Source organism: Carcharhinus amblyrhynchos, chromosome 19 (assembly GCF_965287045.1).
Source record: "Carcharhinus amblyrhynchos chromosome 19, sCarAmb.v2.hapA, whole genome shotgun sequence".
Classification (NCBI taxonomy): Eukaryota; Metazoa; Chordata; class Chondrichthyes; order Carcharhiniformes; family Carcharhinidae; genus Carcharhinus; species Carcharhinus amblyrhynchos.
The window spans coordinates 97,753-115,445 of NC_137342.1; the positions used below are offsets into that span (position 1 = coordinate 97,753).

Sequence of the window (17,693 nt, forward strand, 5' to 3'; positions counted from 1 at the left end):
GGGCAATTTTCCATATTGATGGGTAGATGCCAGCGTAACTATGCAGTCCCAGAGTACTGATATCCACAGACTCCATCACTGCTCCCTGTACACTTGGGGATTGACACCCACACATTGGTCCATGTATCCCTGGGAAATATTCACCCTGGGTCCTGCTCACTAACTCCCCTCATTCCCTCTCCTCAAACCTCCTCCTCATTCCCCTCAACACTGCCACCTCATCCTCCCTCCTCTCCCCTCCTCCTCCTCCTCGTCCTCCCCCCTCCTCCTCCTCCCCTCATCCTCCCCCTCCCCCTCTCCCCGTCCTCTCCTCCCCCCCTCCTCCTCCTCTCCCGAGGGGATTCAGATGGAGTCTCCGCCCTGTCTAGCAGTTCCTCCCGGTGTGGTGCTGAGCCTGGGGCAGGGGGAAGCTGGCGGTGTTCCCCGGGCCATGGAGGCTCCGCTCCCGGTGCCGGTGCGGAAACATCAGCATCAGCACAAACTGAAGCACCGATACCAGCTGCAGCGGACCCTGGGCAAGGGCACCTACGGCCGGGTAAAGGCGGCCACAGAGCGGCTCACCGGCAGGACGGTAAGCACCGGGAATCTGGGAATGTCCCAGGGACCGGGAATGTGGGAATGTTCCAGGGACCGGGAATGTGGGGATATCCCAGGGACTGGGAATGTTCCAGAGACCGGGAATGTCCCAGGGACTGAGAATCTGGGAATGTCTCAGGCACCGGGAATGTGGGGATGTCCCAGGGACCGGGAATGTGGGAATGTTCCAGAGACCGGGAATGTTCCAGAGACCGGGAATGTCCCAGGGACTGGGAATGTTCCAGAGACCGGGAATGTCCCAGGGACTGGGAATCTGGGAATGTCTCAGGCACCGGGAATGTGGGGATGTCCCAGGGACCGGGAATGTGGGAATGTTCCAGAGACCGGGAATGTGGGAATGTTCCAGGGACCGGGAATGTGGGGATATCCCAGGGACTGGGAATGTTCCAGAGACCGGGAATGTCCCAGGGACTGAGAATCTGGGAATGTCTCAGGCACCGGGAATGTGGGGATGTCCCAGGGACCGGGAATGTGGGAATGTTCCAGAGACCGGGAATGTTCCAGAGACCGGGAATGTCCCAGGGACTGGGAATGTTCCAGAGACCGGGAATGTCCCAGGGACTGGGAATCTGGGAATGTCTCAGGCACCGGGAATGTGGGGATGTCCCAGGGACCGGGAATGTGGGAATGTCCCAGGGACCGGGAATGTCCCAGGGACTGGGAATGTGGAGATATGCCAGGACTGGGAATGTTTCAGAGACCAGGAATTTGGGAAGTCCCAGGGACCAGGAATGTGGGAATGTCCCAGGGACTGGGAATGTGGGAACGTCTCAGGCATCAGGAATGTGGGGATGTCCCAGGGACCAGGAATGTGGGGATGTCCCAGGGATCGGGAATGTCTCAGAGACTGGGAATCTGGGAACATCTCAGGCACCAGGAATGTGGGGATGTCCCACGGACCGGGAATGAGGGAATGTCCCAGGGACTGGGAATGTGGAGCTATGCCAGGGCTGGGAATGTTCCAGAGACCAGGAATTTGGGATGTCCCAGGGATTGGGAATGTGGGAATGTCCACAGACTGGGAATGTGGGAATGTATGTCCCACGGATCGGGAATGTGGGGATGTCCCACAGATCAGGAATGTGGGCATGTCCCAGGGATTGGGAATGTGGGGATGTCCCAAGGACTGGGAATGTGGGGATGTTCTGGAGACAGGTAATGTCGCAGGGACAGGAATCTGGGAATATCATAAGGGTTAAGAGGCTGGGAATATGACAGGGCCCAAGGGACTTGAAATGTCACAGAGTCTGGGAGACTGGGAACATCATAGGGACTGGGAATATCACAGGTATCAAGAGTCTGGGACTATCATAGGAGTCAGGAATTTGATTCAAAAAGACTAGGAATATCATAGTCACTGGGAAACCCACCTAAAAAACTGGGAATATCAGAGGAAAGGAAACTGACAGAGATATTGCAGAATTGTTACGGTGCAGAAGGAGGCCATTTGGCCCATCATGTCTGCACTGACTCTCCAGATGAGCATCTTGATTTAGTGCCATTCTCCTGCCTTTTCTCCGCTGCCTTTTCCCCATACCCCTGCAGATTGTCTCTGCTCAAATAACCATCTCATTCCCTCTTCAATGTCTCGATCGAATCTGCCTCCCCCACACTCCAGGCAGTGTATTCCAGACCCCAACCACTCGCTGTCTGAAGAAGATTTTTCTCACATTTGCTCCTTTTGCAAATCACTTTAAATCGGTGCCCTCTTGGTCATTTTACAAGTGGGAACAGTTTCTCCTGATCTAATCTGTCCAGCCCCCCTCATGATGTTGACCATCTCTATCAAATCTCCCCTTAATCTTCTTCTCTCCAAGGAGAACAGTCTCAACCTCTCCAATCCAGCCTCATATCTGAAGTTTCTCATCCCTGGAACCATTCTTGTAAACCTCTTCTGCTCTCTCTCCAATGTGTTCACATCCTTCCTATAGTGTGACACCCAGAACTGTACACAATATTCCAGCTGAGGTTTAATCAGGGTCTGTATAATTTCAGCATAATCGCCTTGCACTTGTACTCTATGCCCCTATTAATAAAGCCCAGAGCACTATATGCTTTATTAACTGCCCCGTCCACCTGTCCTGCCACCTTCATTGATCTATGCACAGATGTACCCATATCCTTCTGCTCCCGCACCCCCTTAAGAATTTTATCCCTTATTTTCTATTGTCTCTCCATGTTCTTCCTACCAAAATATATCATTTAAGACTTCTCTGCATTGGACTTCATCTGCCACCTATCTGCCCACGCCACCAATTTGTCTATATATTTTTGAAGTTCTCCTTACAGTTTACAATACTTCCAAGTTTTGCGTCATCCACAAAATTTGAAACTGCTTACTAAGATCTAGGTCATAGAGTCACAAAGGTTTACAGCATGGAAACAGGCCCTGTGGCCCAACTTGTCCATACTGCCCAGTTTTTATCACTAAGCTAGTCCTAATTTCCTGCATTTGGACCATACTCCTCTATATCCATCTTGTTCATGTCATTGTCTATATGCTTTTTAAAAGACAAAACTGTACCTGCCTCAACTATTGCCTTTGGCATCTCATTCCAAATACGCACCACCCTCTGTGTGAAAGAATTGCCCCTCTAGACCCTTTTATCTCTCTCCCCTCTCATTTTAAACCTATGCCCTCTAGTTGTTCCCCTACCTTTGGGAAAAGCTGTTGACTATCTAGCTGATCCAAGCCCCTCATGATTTTATAGACCTCTATTTGGAACTCACTGCCACAGAAAGCTGTGGAGGCCAAGTCATTGAGACAGAGATAGAAAGTTTCTTGATTGGTGAAGGGATCAAAGATTACGGGGACAAAGCGGGAGAACGGGGTTGAGAAACGTAACAGCCATGATTGAATGGCAGAGCAGGAATTAGGTTATGGTGAGTGAATGTAAAGATTTTGCTTCTTGCTTTACTCTATCAATTAGTCTCCTTTTTTTTGATTATTCTATTAGAGAGATTAATTTTCTCAGCAGCTTCTATCAATTCCTTGAACACATTCAACTCCTCATTTGAATCACTCCTCAATCTTTGGAGGGCCAAAAGACCTGTTCCTATGCTGTAATTTTTCTATAGATATAAAGATACACTGCAGGAATTCAGCAGGCATCTTAAAATACACAGAATTCTGTAGGAACAAAAAAGGGAACAGTATAATTAATTTGGGGCAGTACAGTGCACAATGTTTAGCCCTGCTGCCTGACAGTGCCAAGGACCCAGGTTTGATTCCAGTCTCGAGCCACTGTCAGTGTGGAGTTTGCACATTTTCCCCGTGTCCGTGTGGGCCCCCTCCCAATGCCCCAGCCCCCTCCCACAGTCCAAATAGTGCAAGTTAGATGGCTTGGCCATTCTAAATTGCCCCTTAGTGTCCAAAGATGTGCAGGTTATGTAGATTGGCTACTCTAAACTGCCCCGTATCCAAAGATGTTCAGGTTAAGTGGATATCCATGCTAAATTGCCCTTTAGTGTCCAAAGATGTGCACTTTCAGTGAATTGGCCATGCTAAGTCGCCCCTTAGTGTCAAAAGATGCTCAGGTTAGTTGGATTGGCCATGCTAAACTGTCTCTTTGTGTCCAAAAATGTCTAGATTAGGTGGACTATCCATGTTAAATGCATGAATTTATGGGGATAGCAGGAAGAGAATGGTTTGGGCAGGATGTTCTTTCGGAGGGTTGGTGCTGACCCAATGGGCCAATGGCCTCTGTCTGCCCTGTCAGGATTCTAATTAACCATGTTTCCTTAGGTGGCAAATCCCAAATCCAGGAGGGATACCATTCAAAAGGCCCAGACGAACAGACACATGGCAACACAAGTGCCTGGAAGTTACCATAAGATATATGAGCAGAATTAGACCATGCAGCCCATCGAGTCTGCCCCCTCCATTCAATGATGGCTGAGAAATTTTTCAATCTCATTCTCTCACTTTGTCTGTGTGGTCATTGATCCCCTTACCAATCAAGAACATATTTATCTCTGTCTGAAATCCACCCAATGACCTACCTTCCAAGTTCCATAAATGCAACCCCTCCTTCCCCCAGCAGAGAAGTTCATCTCAGTTCTAAAGGGTCGTCCCTTTACTCTGAACAATTCATGGATGGTTGCATCAATTCGTTTCAATTATTGCCATCACTGTAAAAGATTAGTGCCCCTAATTGCCTCCCTAAGGGCTGACAGCAGATATAAATATATCATGGTTTGAATGTGTTACTGTGTTCTTTTTATGGACATGCACGGCACTCCAAAAGTCTAGTGTTTGCCCTTTACTACCCAATCCAGGCAGCTATCGGTGTTCCCAGGTAACATATAAACAAACAAAGAACAAAAACAGCCCGGGAAACAGGCCCTTCGGCCCAACGAGCCTGCGCCGCCATTTTAACATTACCAGTCCCCCCCTCCACCCATGACCCTTATCTATTGTGTTATGGCCATCCACATTGAGGGAAACTAATTTAGGGACAATTTATTCCTGCCAATCAGCCTAATAGCACATCTTTGGGGTGTGGGAGGAAACCGGAGCACCCGGAGAAAACCCACGCAAGCACGGGGAGAATGCGCAAACTCCCACAGACACTGGCCCAAATCCATGTGTCTGCACAGCAAACAGTGATAGTCACTGAGCTGTCATGTTGCCCAGCATCTGGTCCAGTTTAGGCACACACTAACGACATGAAGCACCAGGCTACTCTCGTACAATCAAGAGCAGCCCCAGTACGACCCATCGCGTGTATGCCCCTCGTTGGACAACAAGGCGGACCGACTTAAAACCTGTGAGTGAAAAGAGAGAAAACATTATTATCATACCACATCCTTTTACATTACCAGGGACGTCCCAATACTAATGACCCTTATTTAAAACAATCTCCTATATCCACCCATCTCCAACCCACTCATGTGCCTGTCTAAGTTACTCTTAAACAACTCTAGCGTGCCTGCCTCCACCACCTTACTTGGCAGAGCATTCCATACCCCCACTATCCTGTGTGAAAAACCTCCCTCTAATTTCTGTGTTATACCTCTCTCCCCTCACCTTAAGCCCGTGGCCCCTCGTACTGTGTGTCTCTAACATAGGAAATAGCTTACCTCTGTTTACTCTATCTATACCCTTCATAATCTTATATACCTCTATTAGATCCCCCCTCAGTCGCCGTCTTTCAAGGGAAAACAGCCCCATATCCTGATTAGTGACAGGTTATGGGAAGCTCTGTTGCTTTTGTTTGAATATTTTATCATTTTTCGATTCGTAACCCCTTTTTGACTTTGGAGATTTCTCTTTGGAGATATAATTTCTCTTTCTGAGCTGAATCTATTGAGATATTTTCTTTAACAGCAATTACTTCACTCAAGGATTTTCACTTTGCCTGCAAATTAAGGGAACTTATTTCCCCCTAACTGTCCATCTGTCACGGTGTCGCATCCTCTGTCACCACTATTTTAACAGGAAGAATTTTGGTAGTAAGAATGGGAAGTTGTGCATGATGTAAATGGATAGAGATTGTAAAGCTGTGTGGGACAGAGGGAGGAACTACTGCCTGAATCAGGGAAAGTTAAAATGCAGGGACAGCGAGTGATTGTTTTTTCATTCATGGGACATGGATGTCACTGGCTGGCCAGCATTTATTACCCATCCCTAGTTGCCCTTGAGAGGTTGTGGTGAGCTGCCTTCTTGAATTATTGCAGTCCTCGTGCTGTGGATTGACCCACAATTCCATTAGGAGGGAATTCCAGGATTTTGACCTAGTGACTGTGAAGGAACGGCTGATATATTTCCAGGTCAGGATGGTGAGCAGCCTGGAGGGGAAACTTGCAGATGGTGTTCCCAAGTATTTGCTGCCCTTTCCTGCAAGGTGGAGTAGTGATGGATTTGGAAGGTGTTTCTAAGGATCTTTGGTGCATCAGCACAGTGCATCTTGTAGATAGTGCACAGTGCTGCTACTGAGCATCGGTGGAGGACGGAGTGGATGTTTGTGGCTGCTTTGTCCTGGATGGCGTCAAACCTGTAATGTATTGTTGGAGCTGCACCCATCCATGGGGAGTATTCCATCACACTCCTGACTTGTGCCTTGTAAATGATGGTTTGGGAAATCAGGAGGTGAGTCACTCGCCACAGTATTCCCAGCCTCTGACCTGGTCTGGTAGCCATTGAAGTGAATTTCCCTGGAATTGTAATGGGTAATGGAAGAAATTGTAATGGAAGAAAAATAAACTGGAGCTGAGAGAAATGGTAAAATGTCCTGTGGGGGTGGGGGAGGGATGGTGATGTATTATTTAGATTTCTTTTAAGTCATAACATTTTAGGATAAACAGAGTAATTTTACTCTGATGTGAAGGATTTTTATATGATTGGAAGGGAGAGGTAACAGAACTCTTCATCGTTACTATTTCCCTCACAATATTCTGTTGGAGATTATTAGATTATTTTATAGGTTGCAGCAAGTAGTTATAAAGGCAAATGGTATTGTTGGCCTTCATTACAGGAGGACTTGAGTACAGGAGAAGGATTTCTTACTACACCTGGAGTATTGTGTGCAGTTTTGGTCTCCTTATTTAAGAAAGGATATGCTTGCCATAGAGGCAATGTAGTAATGGTCCCTGGGAAGACAGGATGAGGAGGGATTGAGTCGACTGGGCCTGTGTTCATTGGAATTTAGAAGAATGAGAGGGGATCTAATTGAAACATTCTGACAGAGCTGGACAGACTGGACGCAGGGATGTTATCCCCTCTGGCTGAGGTGAGGGAGTTCCACAACAAGGGGCACAGTCTCAGCATTTGGGATTGGACATTTAGTACTGAGATGAAGAGAAATGTCTTCATTCAGAGGGTGGTGAATCTGTGAAATTCTTTACCACTAAAGGCTGTGGAGGCCTGGTCACTAAATATATTTAAGATAGAAATATATAGATCTCTAGACCCTAAAGGTGTCAAGGAGTAAGGGGAGAGTGCTGGAGTATGCTGTTGAGATAGAGAATCAGTGATTGTATTGAACAGTGGAGCAGATTCAAAGGGCTGAATGGTTTACTCCCCCTATCTTCTATGTTTTTATGATAGATTGTTTGCAATGACCAGGCAACAACTCCATTATTGTTGCAATGAAGGAAAAATCAGAATCTCCCTCTGAATGAAAAGAGCCTCAATTTTAGAAACTTTTTTTGTATTCACATTTCCAGATAACATTCTTGGCCAATCTCTGTTGCATCTTCTCCAAAGCCTCAATATCTTTCCTGTTACATGGAGCCATACATGTACATAATACTCCAACTGTAGTCTCACTGCTGTTTTATACAGACTCACCTTTACATTGTGACTTTTAGATTGACCAGCTTCTGCTCTTCCTATCTCTTCCACCTCCTTCCATCAGGAAAAACATACAAAAATCTGGGGACACGTACCAACCAACTCAAGAACAGCTTCTTCCCTGCTGCCATCAGACTTTTGAATGGACCTACCTGTGCTATGACTGTAACACTACATTCTGCACCCTCTCCTTTCCTTCTCTATGACCGGTATGCTTTTGTCTGTATAGTGTGCAAGAAATAATACTTTTTACTGTATATGAATACATGCAACACTACACCCTAGCTATGACTGTAACACTACATTCTGCACCCTCTCCTTTCCTTCTCTATGACCGGTATGCTTTTGTCTGTATAGTGTGCAAGAAATAATAATTTTTACTGTATATGAATACATGCAACAATAATAAATCAAATCAAACCAAAACAAAATCAAATCAAATCAAATCAGTGCCAGAAATCTGTGAAAAATACAATCTCCACAACCTTTCCAATATAGAACACTACAGCACAAACAGGCCCTTCGGCCCACGAGTTGCGCCGATCACATAACCCTCAATCTCATTAAACCCCATATACTCATCCAGAAGTCTTTTAAAAGACCCCAGCGAGTTCGCCTCCACCACCACTGATGGCAGCCGATTCCATTCACTCACCACCCTCTGAGTGAAAAACTTACCCCTAACATCACTTCTGAACTTCCCTCCTTGCACCTTAAATCTGTGTCCTCTCGTAGCAACCATTTCAACCCGGGGAAATAGCCTCTGAGAGTCCACCCTATCTATTCCTCTCAACATTTTGTAAACTTCTATCAGGTCGCCTCTCAACCTTCGTCTCTCCAGGGAAAAGAGTCCCAGCTCCCTCAACCTAACTTCATAAGGCATGCCTCCCAATCCAGGCAACATCCTTGTAAATCTCCTCTGTACCCTCTCAATAGCTTCTACATCTTTCCTATAGTGAGGCGACCAGAACTGCGCACAATACTCTAAATGAGGCCTGACAAGGGTCTTATAAAGTTGCAGCATTACCTCCCGACTCCTAAACTCAATCCCTCGATTAATGAAGGCCAGTACACCATACGCCTTCTTGATCACCTCCTCCACCTGCGAGGCCGATTTAAGAGTCCTGTGGACCCGGACCCCAAGATCCTTCTGCTCTTCAACACTACTAAGACTCCTGCCCTTGATAGTGTACTTGTTCATCCCGTTGGTTCTGCCAAAATGGACGACTACACATTTATCCGCGTTGAAGTCCATCTGCCACTTCTCCGCCCAGTCCTGCATCCTATTTATGTCCTGCTGCAACTTTTGCCATCCTTCCAGACCATCCACAACACCACCGACCTTAGTGTCATCAGCGAACTTACTTACCCATCCCTCCACTTCCTCATCCAGGTCATTTATGAAAATGACAAACAACAAGGGTCCCAGAACAGATCCTTGAGGCACTCCGCTGGTGACTGACCTCCATTCAGAAAAAGCCCCATCCACAACCACTCTCTGCCTTCTGCAGGCAAGCCAATTCTGGATCCACAAGACCAAAGGCCCTTGGATCCCATGCCCTCTCACCTTCTCAAGAAGTCTTGCATGGGGGACCTTATCAAACGCCTTGCTGAAGTCCATGTACACTACGTCCACAGCACTTCCTTCGTCAATGTGTTCAGTCACATTATCGAAGAACTCAACTAGGCTTGTAAGGCACGACCTGCCCTTGACAAATCCATGCTGACTATTCCTGATCATGTCAAACCTCTCCAAATGTTCGTAAATCTTCGTAAATGTTCGTAAATGTTCGTAAAGAAGCCTCTCTATCAGCTTACCAACTACTGAGGTCAGACTCACCGGTCGGTAATTTCCCGGGCTATCTCTGTTCCCTTTCTTGAAAATAGGAACTACATCCGTAATCCTCCAATCCTCCGGAACCTCTCCCGTCTCCATTGACGACGCAAAGATCATCGCCAGGGGCTCTGCAATCTCTTCCCTCGCCTCCCACAGTATCCTGGGGTACATACCATCTGGTCCAGGCGACTTATCTACTTATATTTGAACCATCTTTTTCTGAAGGAGTTAATTGCTAATATTTGCTGTGGATTCTCAGTTCTGTCTACACTACAGAATCTGACAGTTTAAGGATGTAATCTTTTCTTATTGTGTTACATCACTCTGTGAACCTCATCAGGGTTTAACAGGTGATGTACAATATTCGAGATAATTGAGTAATGTGAATATATTGATCAGAGGGATTTGATGAAGGATGAGCCAGATTTATGTTGTAACAAATAAAGACCATTATTTTGTCAATGTCAGCTTATATGATACGTATTTAGCATTCATGGGTTAAAATATTAATTTAAACCCCAATCAAACAATCTTTGAGTCATAAGCTATCGCTCCAGCCGAGATTGAGAACATTGGAAGACAAGAAATTATTTTAAAAAGATACAGCCTGCAGAATTACATTTGGTCATGCCTCTATATATATGCCTCTATATACCCATTCGTAGACATGCAGGGTAGAATAGGTGTAGGGCGATGCGGCGGCGCGGGCTCGTTGGGCCGAAGGGCCTGTTTCCCGTGCTGGGTTGTTCTTTGTTCTTTGTTCTTTGTATAACAAGGCTGTCTCAGCAGTATGTCTATAATAAATGTTATTTGTTGCTACTATTGCTGAAACAAGAAGCAGTTCAAATATCCCAGAGATAAAACAGTGCATGAGAGGAATTAAATTAGTAGTTGCCCTTGCAATTTTAGAATGGATTCTCCTGTCTGCGGTGAGTCTGGATACAGAAGTTTAAAGAAAGACTCGGATTATGTGGCACTTTGAATTCATTCATGGGATGTGGGTGTCATTGACTAGGTCAGCATTTAATGTCCATCCCTAATTGTCTTTGAGAAGGTGCTAGTGAGCTGCCTTCTTGAACTGCTGCAGTCCATGTGGGATAGGTGCACCCACAGTGCTGTTTGGGAGTGAGTTCCAGGAGTTTGACCCAGTGACAGTGAAGGAATGCTGATATATTTCCAAGTCAGGATGTCAGATATTGTAAATACACTCATTCTATGCTGTAAGATTTTGTGAATATTTCTGAGTGGAAGCAGGATGTGATTAAGACAGAATAAGTTTCAATCTGCCTTATTTTTCATCAGGTTTCTGTGATCTATATGGCCACTAGTTACCTAATCATTTCACTGTTTTAAGTTTCCTTTGGACTTTGGTTTCTGTTTGGGCTGTCCCCCACTCCCTTTTAGACTCAAGGAAGGGAAAGAAGACATTGGTAATAGTGTTCAGAGCTCCAAACAGTGACCACACTGAAGGAAAGGAAATAAATCAGCAAATGATGGGAACATATAAAAAGAATATGGCAATAATCATGGGTGGCTTTAATCTTTATGTTGATTGGGTTAATCAAGCTGGAAAGGGAAGCTTTGATAACAAATACATAGTGTGCATGAGGGATAGTTTCCTAGGGTAATATGTCATGGAGCCAACCAGTGACCAGGCTATCTTGGATAATGAGGCAGGTTTAATAAACAACCACAGAGTAAAAAAAATCCCCTAGGAAGTAGGGATCACAATATGATAAAATTTAATATTCATCTTGAGAGCGAAAAACTTGGATTGGAAACAACTTGTGTTTAACATGAATAAAAGCTATTGCAATGAAATGAGGATGGAGTTAGCTAAAAGTGGACAGGGTGGATAGATTAGCAGGAAAGACAGTAAGTAAGTCGTGGCAGATATTTAAGGAGGTAATTCAAGACGCTCAGCAAAAACATATCCCAGTAAGGAGGAAAGATTCTGAGAGGAATAAACAAGGTTTTAGTCCAACCGATTTATTTGATAGTAAACTCACAAGCTTTCGAGGTTTCCCTCTTCGTCAGGTGAATGGAGAGTTCTGGCCTCAGACAGAGCATATAAAGCACAGACAGTTTACAGATTACTGATTAGAATGTGAATCTTTACACCTAACCTGCTGTTCAAGTCTTAAAGTGGCTGACAATGTGTGTGGAAATTCGCCTGTTGGCGAACACTTGGCTGTCAGTCTCTGCTCAGCGACTCTGCGCTGTCGTGTGTCGTGAAGGCCGCCTTGGAGAACGCTTACCCGAAGGTCAGAGGCTGAATGCCCGTGACTGCTGAAGTGTTCGCCAACAGGCGAACTCCACACACATTGTCGGCCACTTTAGGACTTGAACAGCAGGTTAGGTGTAAAGATTCACATTCTAATCAGTAATCTGTAAACTGTCTGTGCTTTATATGCTCTGTCCGAGGCCAGAACTCTCCATTCACCTGACGAAGAGGGAAACCTCGAAAGCTTGTGAGTTTACTATCAAATAAATCGGTTGGACTAAAACCTGGTGTTGTCAGACTTTTTACTGTGTTTACCCCAGTCCAACGCCGGCACATCCACATCAGGAATTAACCAGCCATGACTAACCAAGGAAGTTAAGAAGAGTATGAAGTTGAAAAGAGGTGGATGGGGGTAAGGCAGTTGACGTGGTATACATGGATTTTAGTAAGGCGTTTGATAAGGTTCACCATGGTAGGCTTCTGCAGAAAATGCAGATGTATAGGATTAAGGGTAGTCTAGGAAATTGGATCAGGAATTGGCTAGCAGATAGGAGACAGAGGGTGGTGGTTGATGGTAAATATTCGTCATGGAGTTTGGTTACGAGTGGTGTGCCTCAGGGATCTGTTTTGGGGCCACTGCTGTTTGTAATTTTTATTAATGATCTGGATGAGGGTATAGTTGGGTGGATTAGTAAATTTGCTGATGACACCAAAGTCGGAGGTGTGGTAGATTGTGAGGAAGGGTGTCATAGTTTGCAGGAAGACTTGGACAGGTTGCAGAGCTGGGCCGAGAGGTGGCGGATGGAGTTTAATGCGGAGAAGTGTGAGGTAATTCACTTTGGTAGGAACAACAGATGTGTTGAGTATAGGGCTAACGGGAGGACTTTGAATAGTGTGGATGAACAGAGGGATCTAGGTGTATGTGTACATAGATCCCTGAAAGTTGGGAATCAAGTAGATAGGGTTATTAAGAAGGCATACGGTGTCTTGGCGTTTATTGGTAGGGGGATTGAATTGAGGAGTCGCAGCGTCATGTTGCAACTGTACACAACTCTGGTGCGGCCGCACTTGGAGTACTGTGTGCAGTTCTGGTCCCCACATTACAGGAAGGATGTGGAGGCTTTGGAGAGGGTGCAGAGGAGGTTTAACAGGATGTTGCCTGGTATGCAGGGGAGGTCCTATGAGGAGAGGCTGAGGGATTTGGGGTTGTTTTTGCTGGAAAGAAGGCGGCTAAGAGGGGATCTTATTGAAACATATAAGATGATTAGAGGTTTAGATAGGGTGGATAGTGATAGCCTTTTTCCTCGGATGGAGAAAGCTAGCACGAGGGGGCATGGCTTTAAATTAAGGGGGGGTAGTTATAGGACGGATGTCAGGGGTAGGTTCTTTACCCAGAGGGTGGTGAGGGATTGGAATGCCCTGCCTGCTGCGGTTGTAAATGCGCCTAGTTTGGGGGCGTTTAAGAGATCTGTGGATAGGTTTATGGACGAAAAGGGATAGGTTTAGGTTAGTAGGTCATTGTTTTTTAACTGGTCGGTGCAACATCGTGGGCCGAAGGGCCTGTTCTGCGCTGTAATGTTCTATGTTCTATGAAAGAAAAAGCACAATAAGGGAGCAAAAGTCAGTGATAACAAAGAACAAAGAACAACACAGCACGAGAAACAGGCCCTTCGGCCCAACGAGCCCACGTAACACTTGACTCTCCTCCACCCTTGACCTGTGTCTATGCTTATGGTACCCCCATTGGAAACCAGATTAAGGGGAGAATAATTTAGGGACAATTTGTTACACCAATCAGCCTAAGAGCACAGCTTTGGGGTGTTGATAGCCCCGAAGACTGGGAAAAGCTGAGAATTCAGCAAAAGAGACTAAATAAATAATAGAGAGAAAGAAACTAAACTACCAGAGCAACCTAGCAAGGAAGATAAAAACTGACAAAAGCCTCTTTAAATATATAAAAAGGAAGAGAGGGGTCACAGTGAACATAGGCTCTTTGGAAAATGAATCTGGGGAGACAGTTATGGGGAACAGGGAACTGGCAGAGGAGTTAAACAGAGATTTTGTGTCAGTCTTTAAGGTGGAAAATGTTTCAAACATCCTGTTAATACTGAAGAATATGAGGGTGGAATTAAATGCCAATCATCACCAAAGCAGTAGTATTAGACAAAGTAAGGGAGCTAAAGGCAGCTAAGTCTTTGTTGGTTTGCATCCTAGGATCTTAAAAGAAATAGTTACAGAGATAGTGGATGCATGGTTATAATTTTCCAACAATCCTTGAATTCTAGAGAAGCACTGGGGGTTTGGAAAACTGCCAATGTGACACTTGTATTCAAAAAGGGAGGGAGGCAGAAAACAGGCTGATTAGCCTAACATCTATTATTGGAAAAGATATTGAAAGCAATTATTAAGGAAGTAATAGCAGCACATCTGGAAAATCATAATCTAATTAAGCAGAGTCAACATGAGTTCATGGAAGGGAAATAGTTCTTACTAATTTATCAGAGTGGTTCAAGGAAGTATCAACCAGAGTGGATAGAGGGGAACTTATAGATGTGTTGTATTTCAACTTGAAGAAGGTGTTTGACAAGGTACCTCATAAAAGGTTAAGTCATAAGATAAGAACCCATGATGTTGAAGGTAGTATATTAGTATGATAATTGGCTAATGGACAGGAAACATCGAGTGTGGATAAGGGGTTCTTTTTCAGGTTGGTGACCTGTAACCAGTGGGGTTCCATAGGGATCAGTGCTGGGACTGCAACTGTTTACAATATATATTGATGACTTGGAGGAAGGGTGCAAATATACTGTAGCCAAATTTGTAGATGACACAAATATAGGTGGAAAGGCAAGTAGGGAGAGGAGTACAAACAGTTTACAGAGAGATAGAACATAGAACATAGAATACTACAGCACAAACAGGCCCTTCGGCCCACGAGTTGCACCGATCACATCAACACCTACCAATCAATAGACCTATCTATAACCCCCAATCCCATTAAATCCCATATACTCATCCAGAAGTCTTTTAAAAGACCCCAGCGAGTTCGCCTCCACCACCACTGATGGCAGCCGATTCCATTCACTCACCACCTTCTGAGTGAAAAACTTAGCCCTAACATCACTTCTGTACTTTCCTCCCCGCACCTTCAATCTGTGTCCTCTCGTAGCGACCATTTCAACCCGGGGCAATAGCCTCTGAGAATCCACCCTATCTATTCCTCTCAACATTTTATAAACCTCTATCAGGTCGCCTCTCAACCTTCGTCTCTCCAGGGAAAAGAGTCCCAGCTCCCTCAACCTATCTTCATAAGGCATGCCTCCCAGTCCAGGCAACATCCTTGTAAATCTCCTCTGCACCCTTTCAATAGCTTCCACGTCCTTCCTATAGTGAGGCGACCAGAACTGCGCACAGTACTCCAAGTGGGGTCTGACAAGGGTCTTATAAAGTTGCAGCATTACCTCCCGATTCCTAAACTCAATCCCTCGATTAATGAAGGCCAGTACACCATACGCCTTCTTGACCACATCCTCCACCTGCGAGGCCGATTTAAGAGTCCTGTGGACCCGGACCCCAAGATCCTTCTGCTCTTCAACACTACTAAGACTCCTGCCCTTGATAGTGTACTCGTTCATCCCGTTGGTTCTGCCAAAATGGACCACTACACATTTATCTGTGTTGAAGTCCATCTGCCACTTCTCTGCCCAGTCCTGCATCCTATTTATGTCCTGCTGCAACTTTTGCCATCCTTCCAGACCATCCACAACACCACCGACCTTCGTGTCATCAGCGAACTTACTTACCCATCCCTCCACTTCCTCATCTAGGTCATTTATGAAAATGACAAACAGCAAGGGTCCTAGAACAGATCCCTGGGGCACTCCACTGGTGACTGACCTCCATGCAGAAAAAGACCCATCCAGAATCACTCTCTGCCTTCTGCAGGCAATGATGTGGGTATGCCGGCGTTGGACTGGCGTAAACACAGTAAAAAATCTGACAACACCAGGTTTTAGTCCAACCTATTTATTTGATAATATACTCACAAGCTTTCGAGGGACACCCTCTTCGTCAGGTGAGAACTCTCCATTCACCTGACGAAGAGGGTGTCCCTCGAAAGCTTGTGAGTATATTATCAAATAAGTAGGTTGGACTAAAACCTGGTGTTGTCAGATTTTTTACTGTGTTCTGCAGGCAAGCCAGTTCTGGATCCACAAGGCCAAAGGCCCTTGGATCCCATGCCCTCTCACCTTCTCAAGAAGTCTTGCATGGGGGACCTTATCAAACGCCTTGCTGAAGTCCATGTACACCACGTCCACTGCACTTCCTTCGTCAATGTGTTCAGTCACATTTTCGAAGAACTCAACCAGGCTCGTAAGGCACGACCTGCCCTTGACAAAACCATGCTGACTATTTCTGATCATGTCAAACCTCTCCAAATGCTCGTAAATCTTGTCCCTCAGAAGCCTCTCCATCAGCTTACCAACCACTGAGGTCAGACTCACCGGTCGGTAATTTCCCGGGCTATCCCTGTTCCCTTTCTTGAAAATAGGAACTACATCCACAATCCTCCAATCTTCCGGAACCTCTCCCGTCTCCATTGACGACGCAAAGATCATCGCCAGGGGCTCTGCAATCACTTCCCTCGCCTCCCACAGTATCCTGGGGTACATCCCATCTGGTCCCGGCGACTTATCTATCTTGATAGAATTCAAAAGTTCTAACACATCCTCCTCCTTAATATCCACATACTCAATCTTTTCCATCTGCTGCAAAACCGTGGCAAAATCTCCCAGATCAGTTTCCACTGTGAATACTGAGGCAAAGTACTCATTAAGCACCTCTGCCATTTCTTCTGGTTCCACACAGACCTTTCCCCCCTCACCTTTTATAGGTCCTATCCCTTCTCTTCTCTTCTCACTTATATTGATAAGTTAAGTAAGTTGGCAAAAAGTTGGCAAATGGAGTATAATGTGGGAATGTTATTTAAATAGAGAAAAATCTACAGAAAGCTGGCACACTGGTGCAGCAGGTAATCTGGTTCCCGCAGATTGGAAAACAGCACATGTGATGTTAAAAAAGGAGGTAGACAAAAGGCGGTAACTATAGGCCAGTTCGCTTAACTTCTGTAGTAGGGAAAATACTTGAATCTATCATCAGGGAGGAAATAGCGAGACATCTGGACATAAATTGACCCATTCGTAAATTGCAGCATGGGTTCATGAAGGGCGGGTCATGTTTGACTAATTTGGTGGAATTCTTTGAGAACATTACATGTGCAGTGGACAATGGGGCACCACGACAGCTCAGTGACTATCACTGTTTGCTGCGCAGACACATGGATTTGGGCCAGTGTCTGTGGGAGTTTGCGCATTCTCCCCGTGCTTGCGTGGGTTTCCTCCGGGTGCTCCGGTTTCCTCCCACACCCCAAAGCTGTGCTCTTAGGCGGATTGGTGTAACAAATTGTCCCTAAATTATTCTCCCCTTAATCTGGTTTCCAATGGGGGTTTCATAAGCATAGACATGGGTCAAGGGTGGAGGAGGAAAAGCACACTGTTAAGATGGCGGCGCGGGCTCGTTGGGCCGAAGGGCCTGTTTCCCGTGCTGTGTTGTTCTTTGTTCTTCGGGAACCTGTGGATGTGGTGTATCTGGATTTCCAGAATGCATTTGACAAGGTGCCGGACCACAGATTGCTACATAAGATAAAGGTGTACGGTGCTATGGGTAATGTATTAGCATGG

The 17,693-nt window shown here is 45.6% G+C and overlaps 1 protein-coding gene across 1 annotated transcript in view; it reads left to right on the top strand.

Annotated features, from left to right (window-relative positions):
* The first annotated feature begins 413 nt into the window (after positions 1-413).
* LOC145355542 (NUAK family SNF1-like kinase 1) overlaps positions 414-17,693 on the top strand; it is an 86,652-nt gene continuing 69,372 nt past the window's right edge. Inside the window, exon 1 of the mRNA XM_080207790.1 lies at positions 414-571. Within this exon, the coding sequence (XP_080063916.1) occupies positions 431-571 (141 nt within the window). The 5' untranslated portion in view covers positions 414-430. The remainder of the gene's footprint in view (positions 572-17,693) is intronic.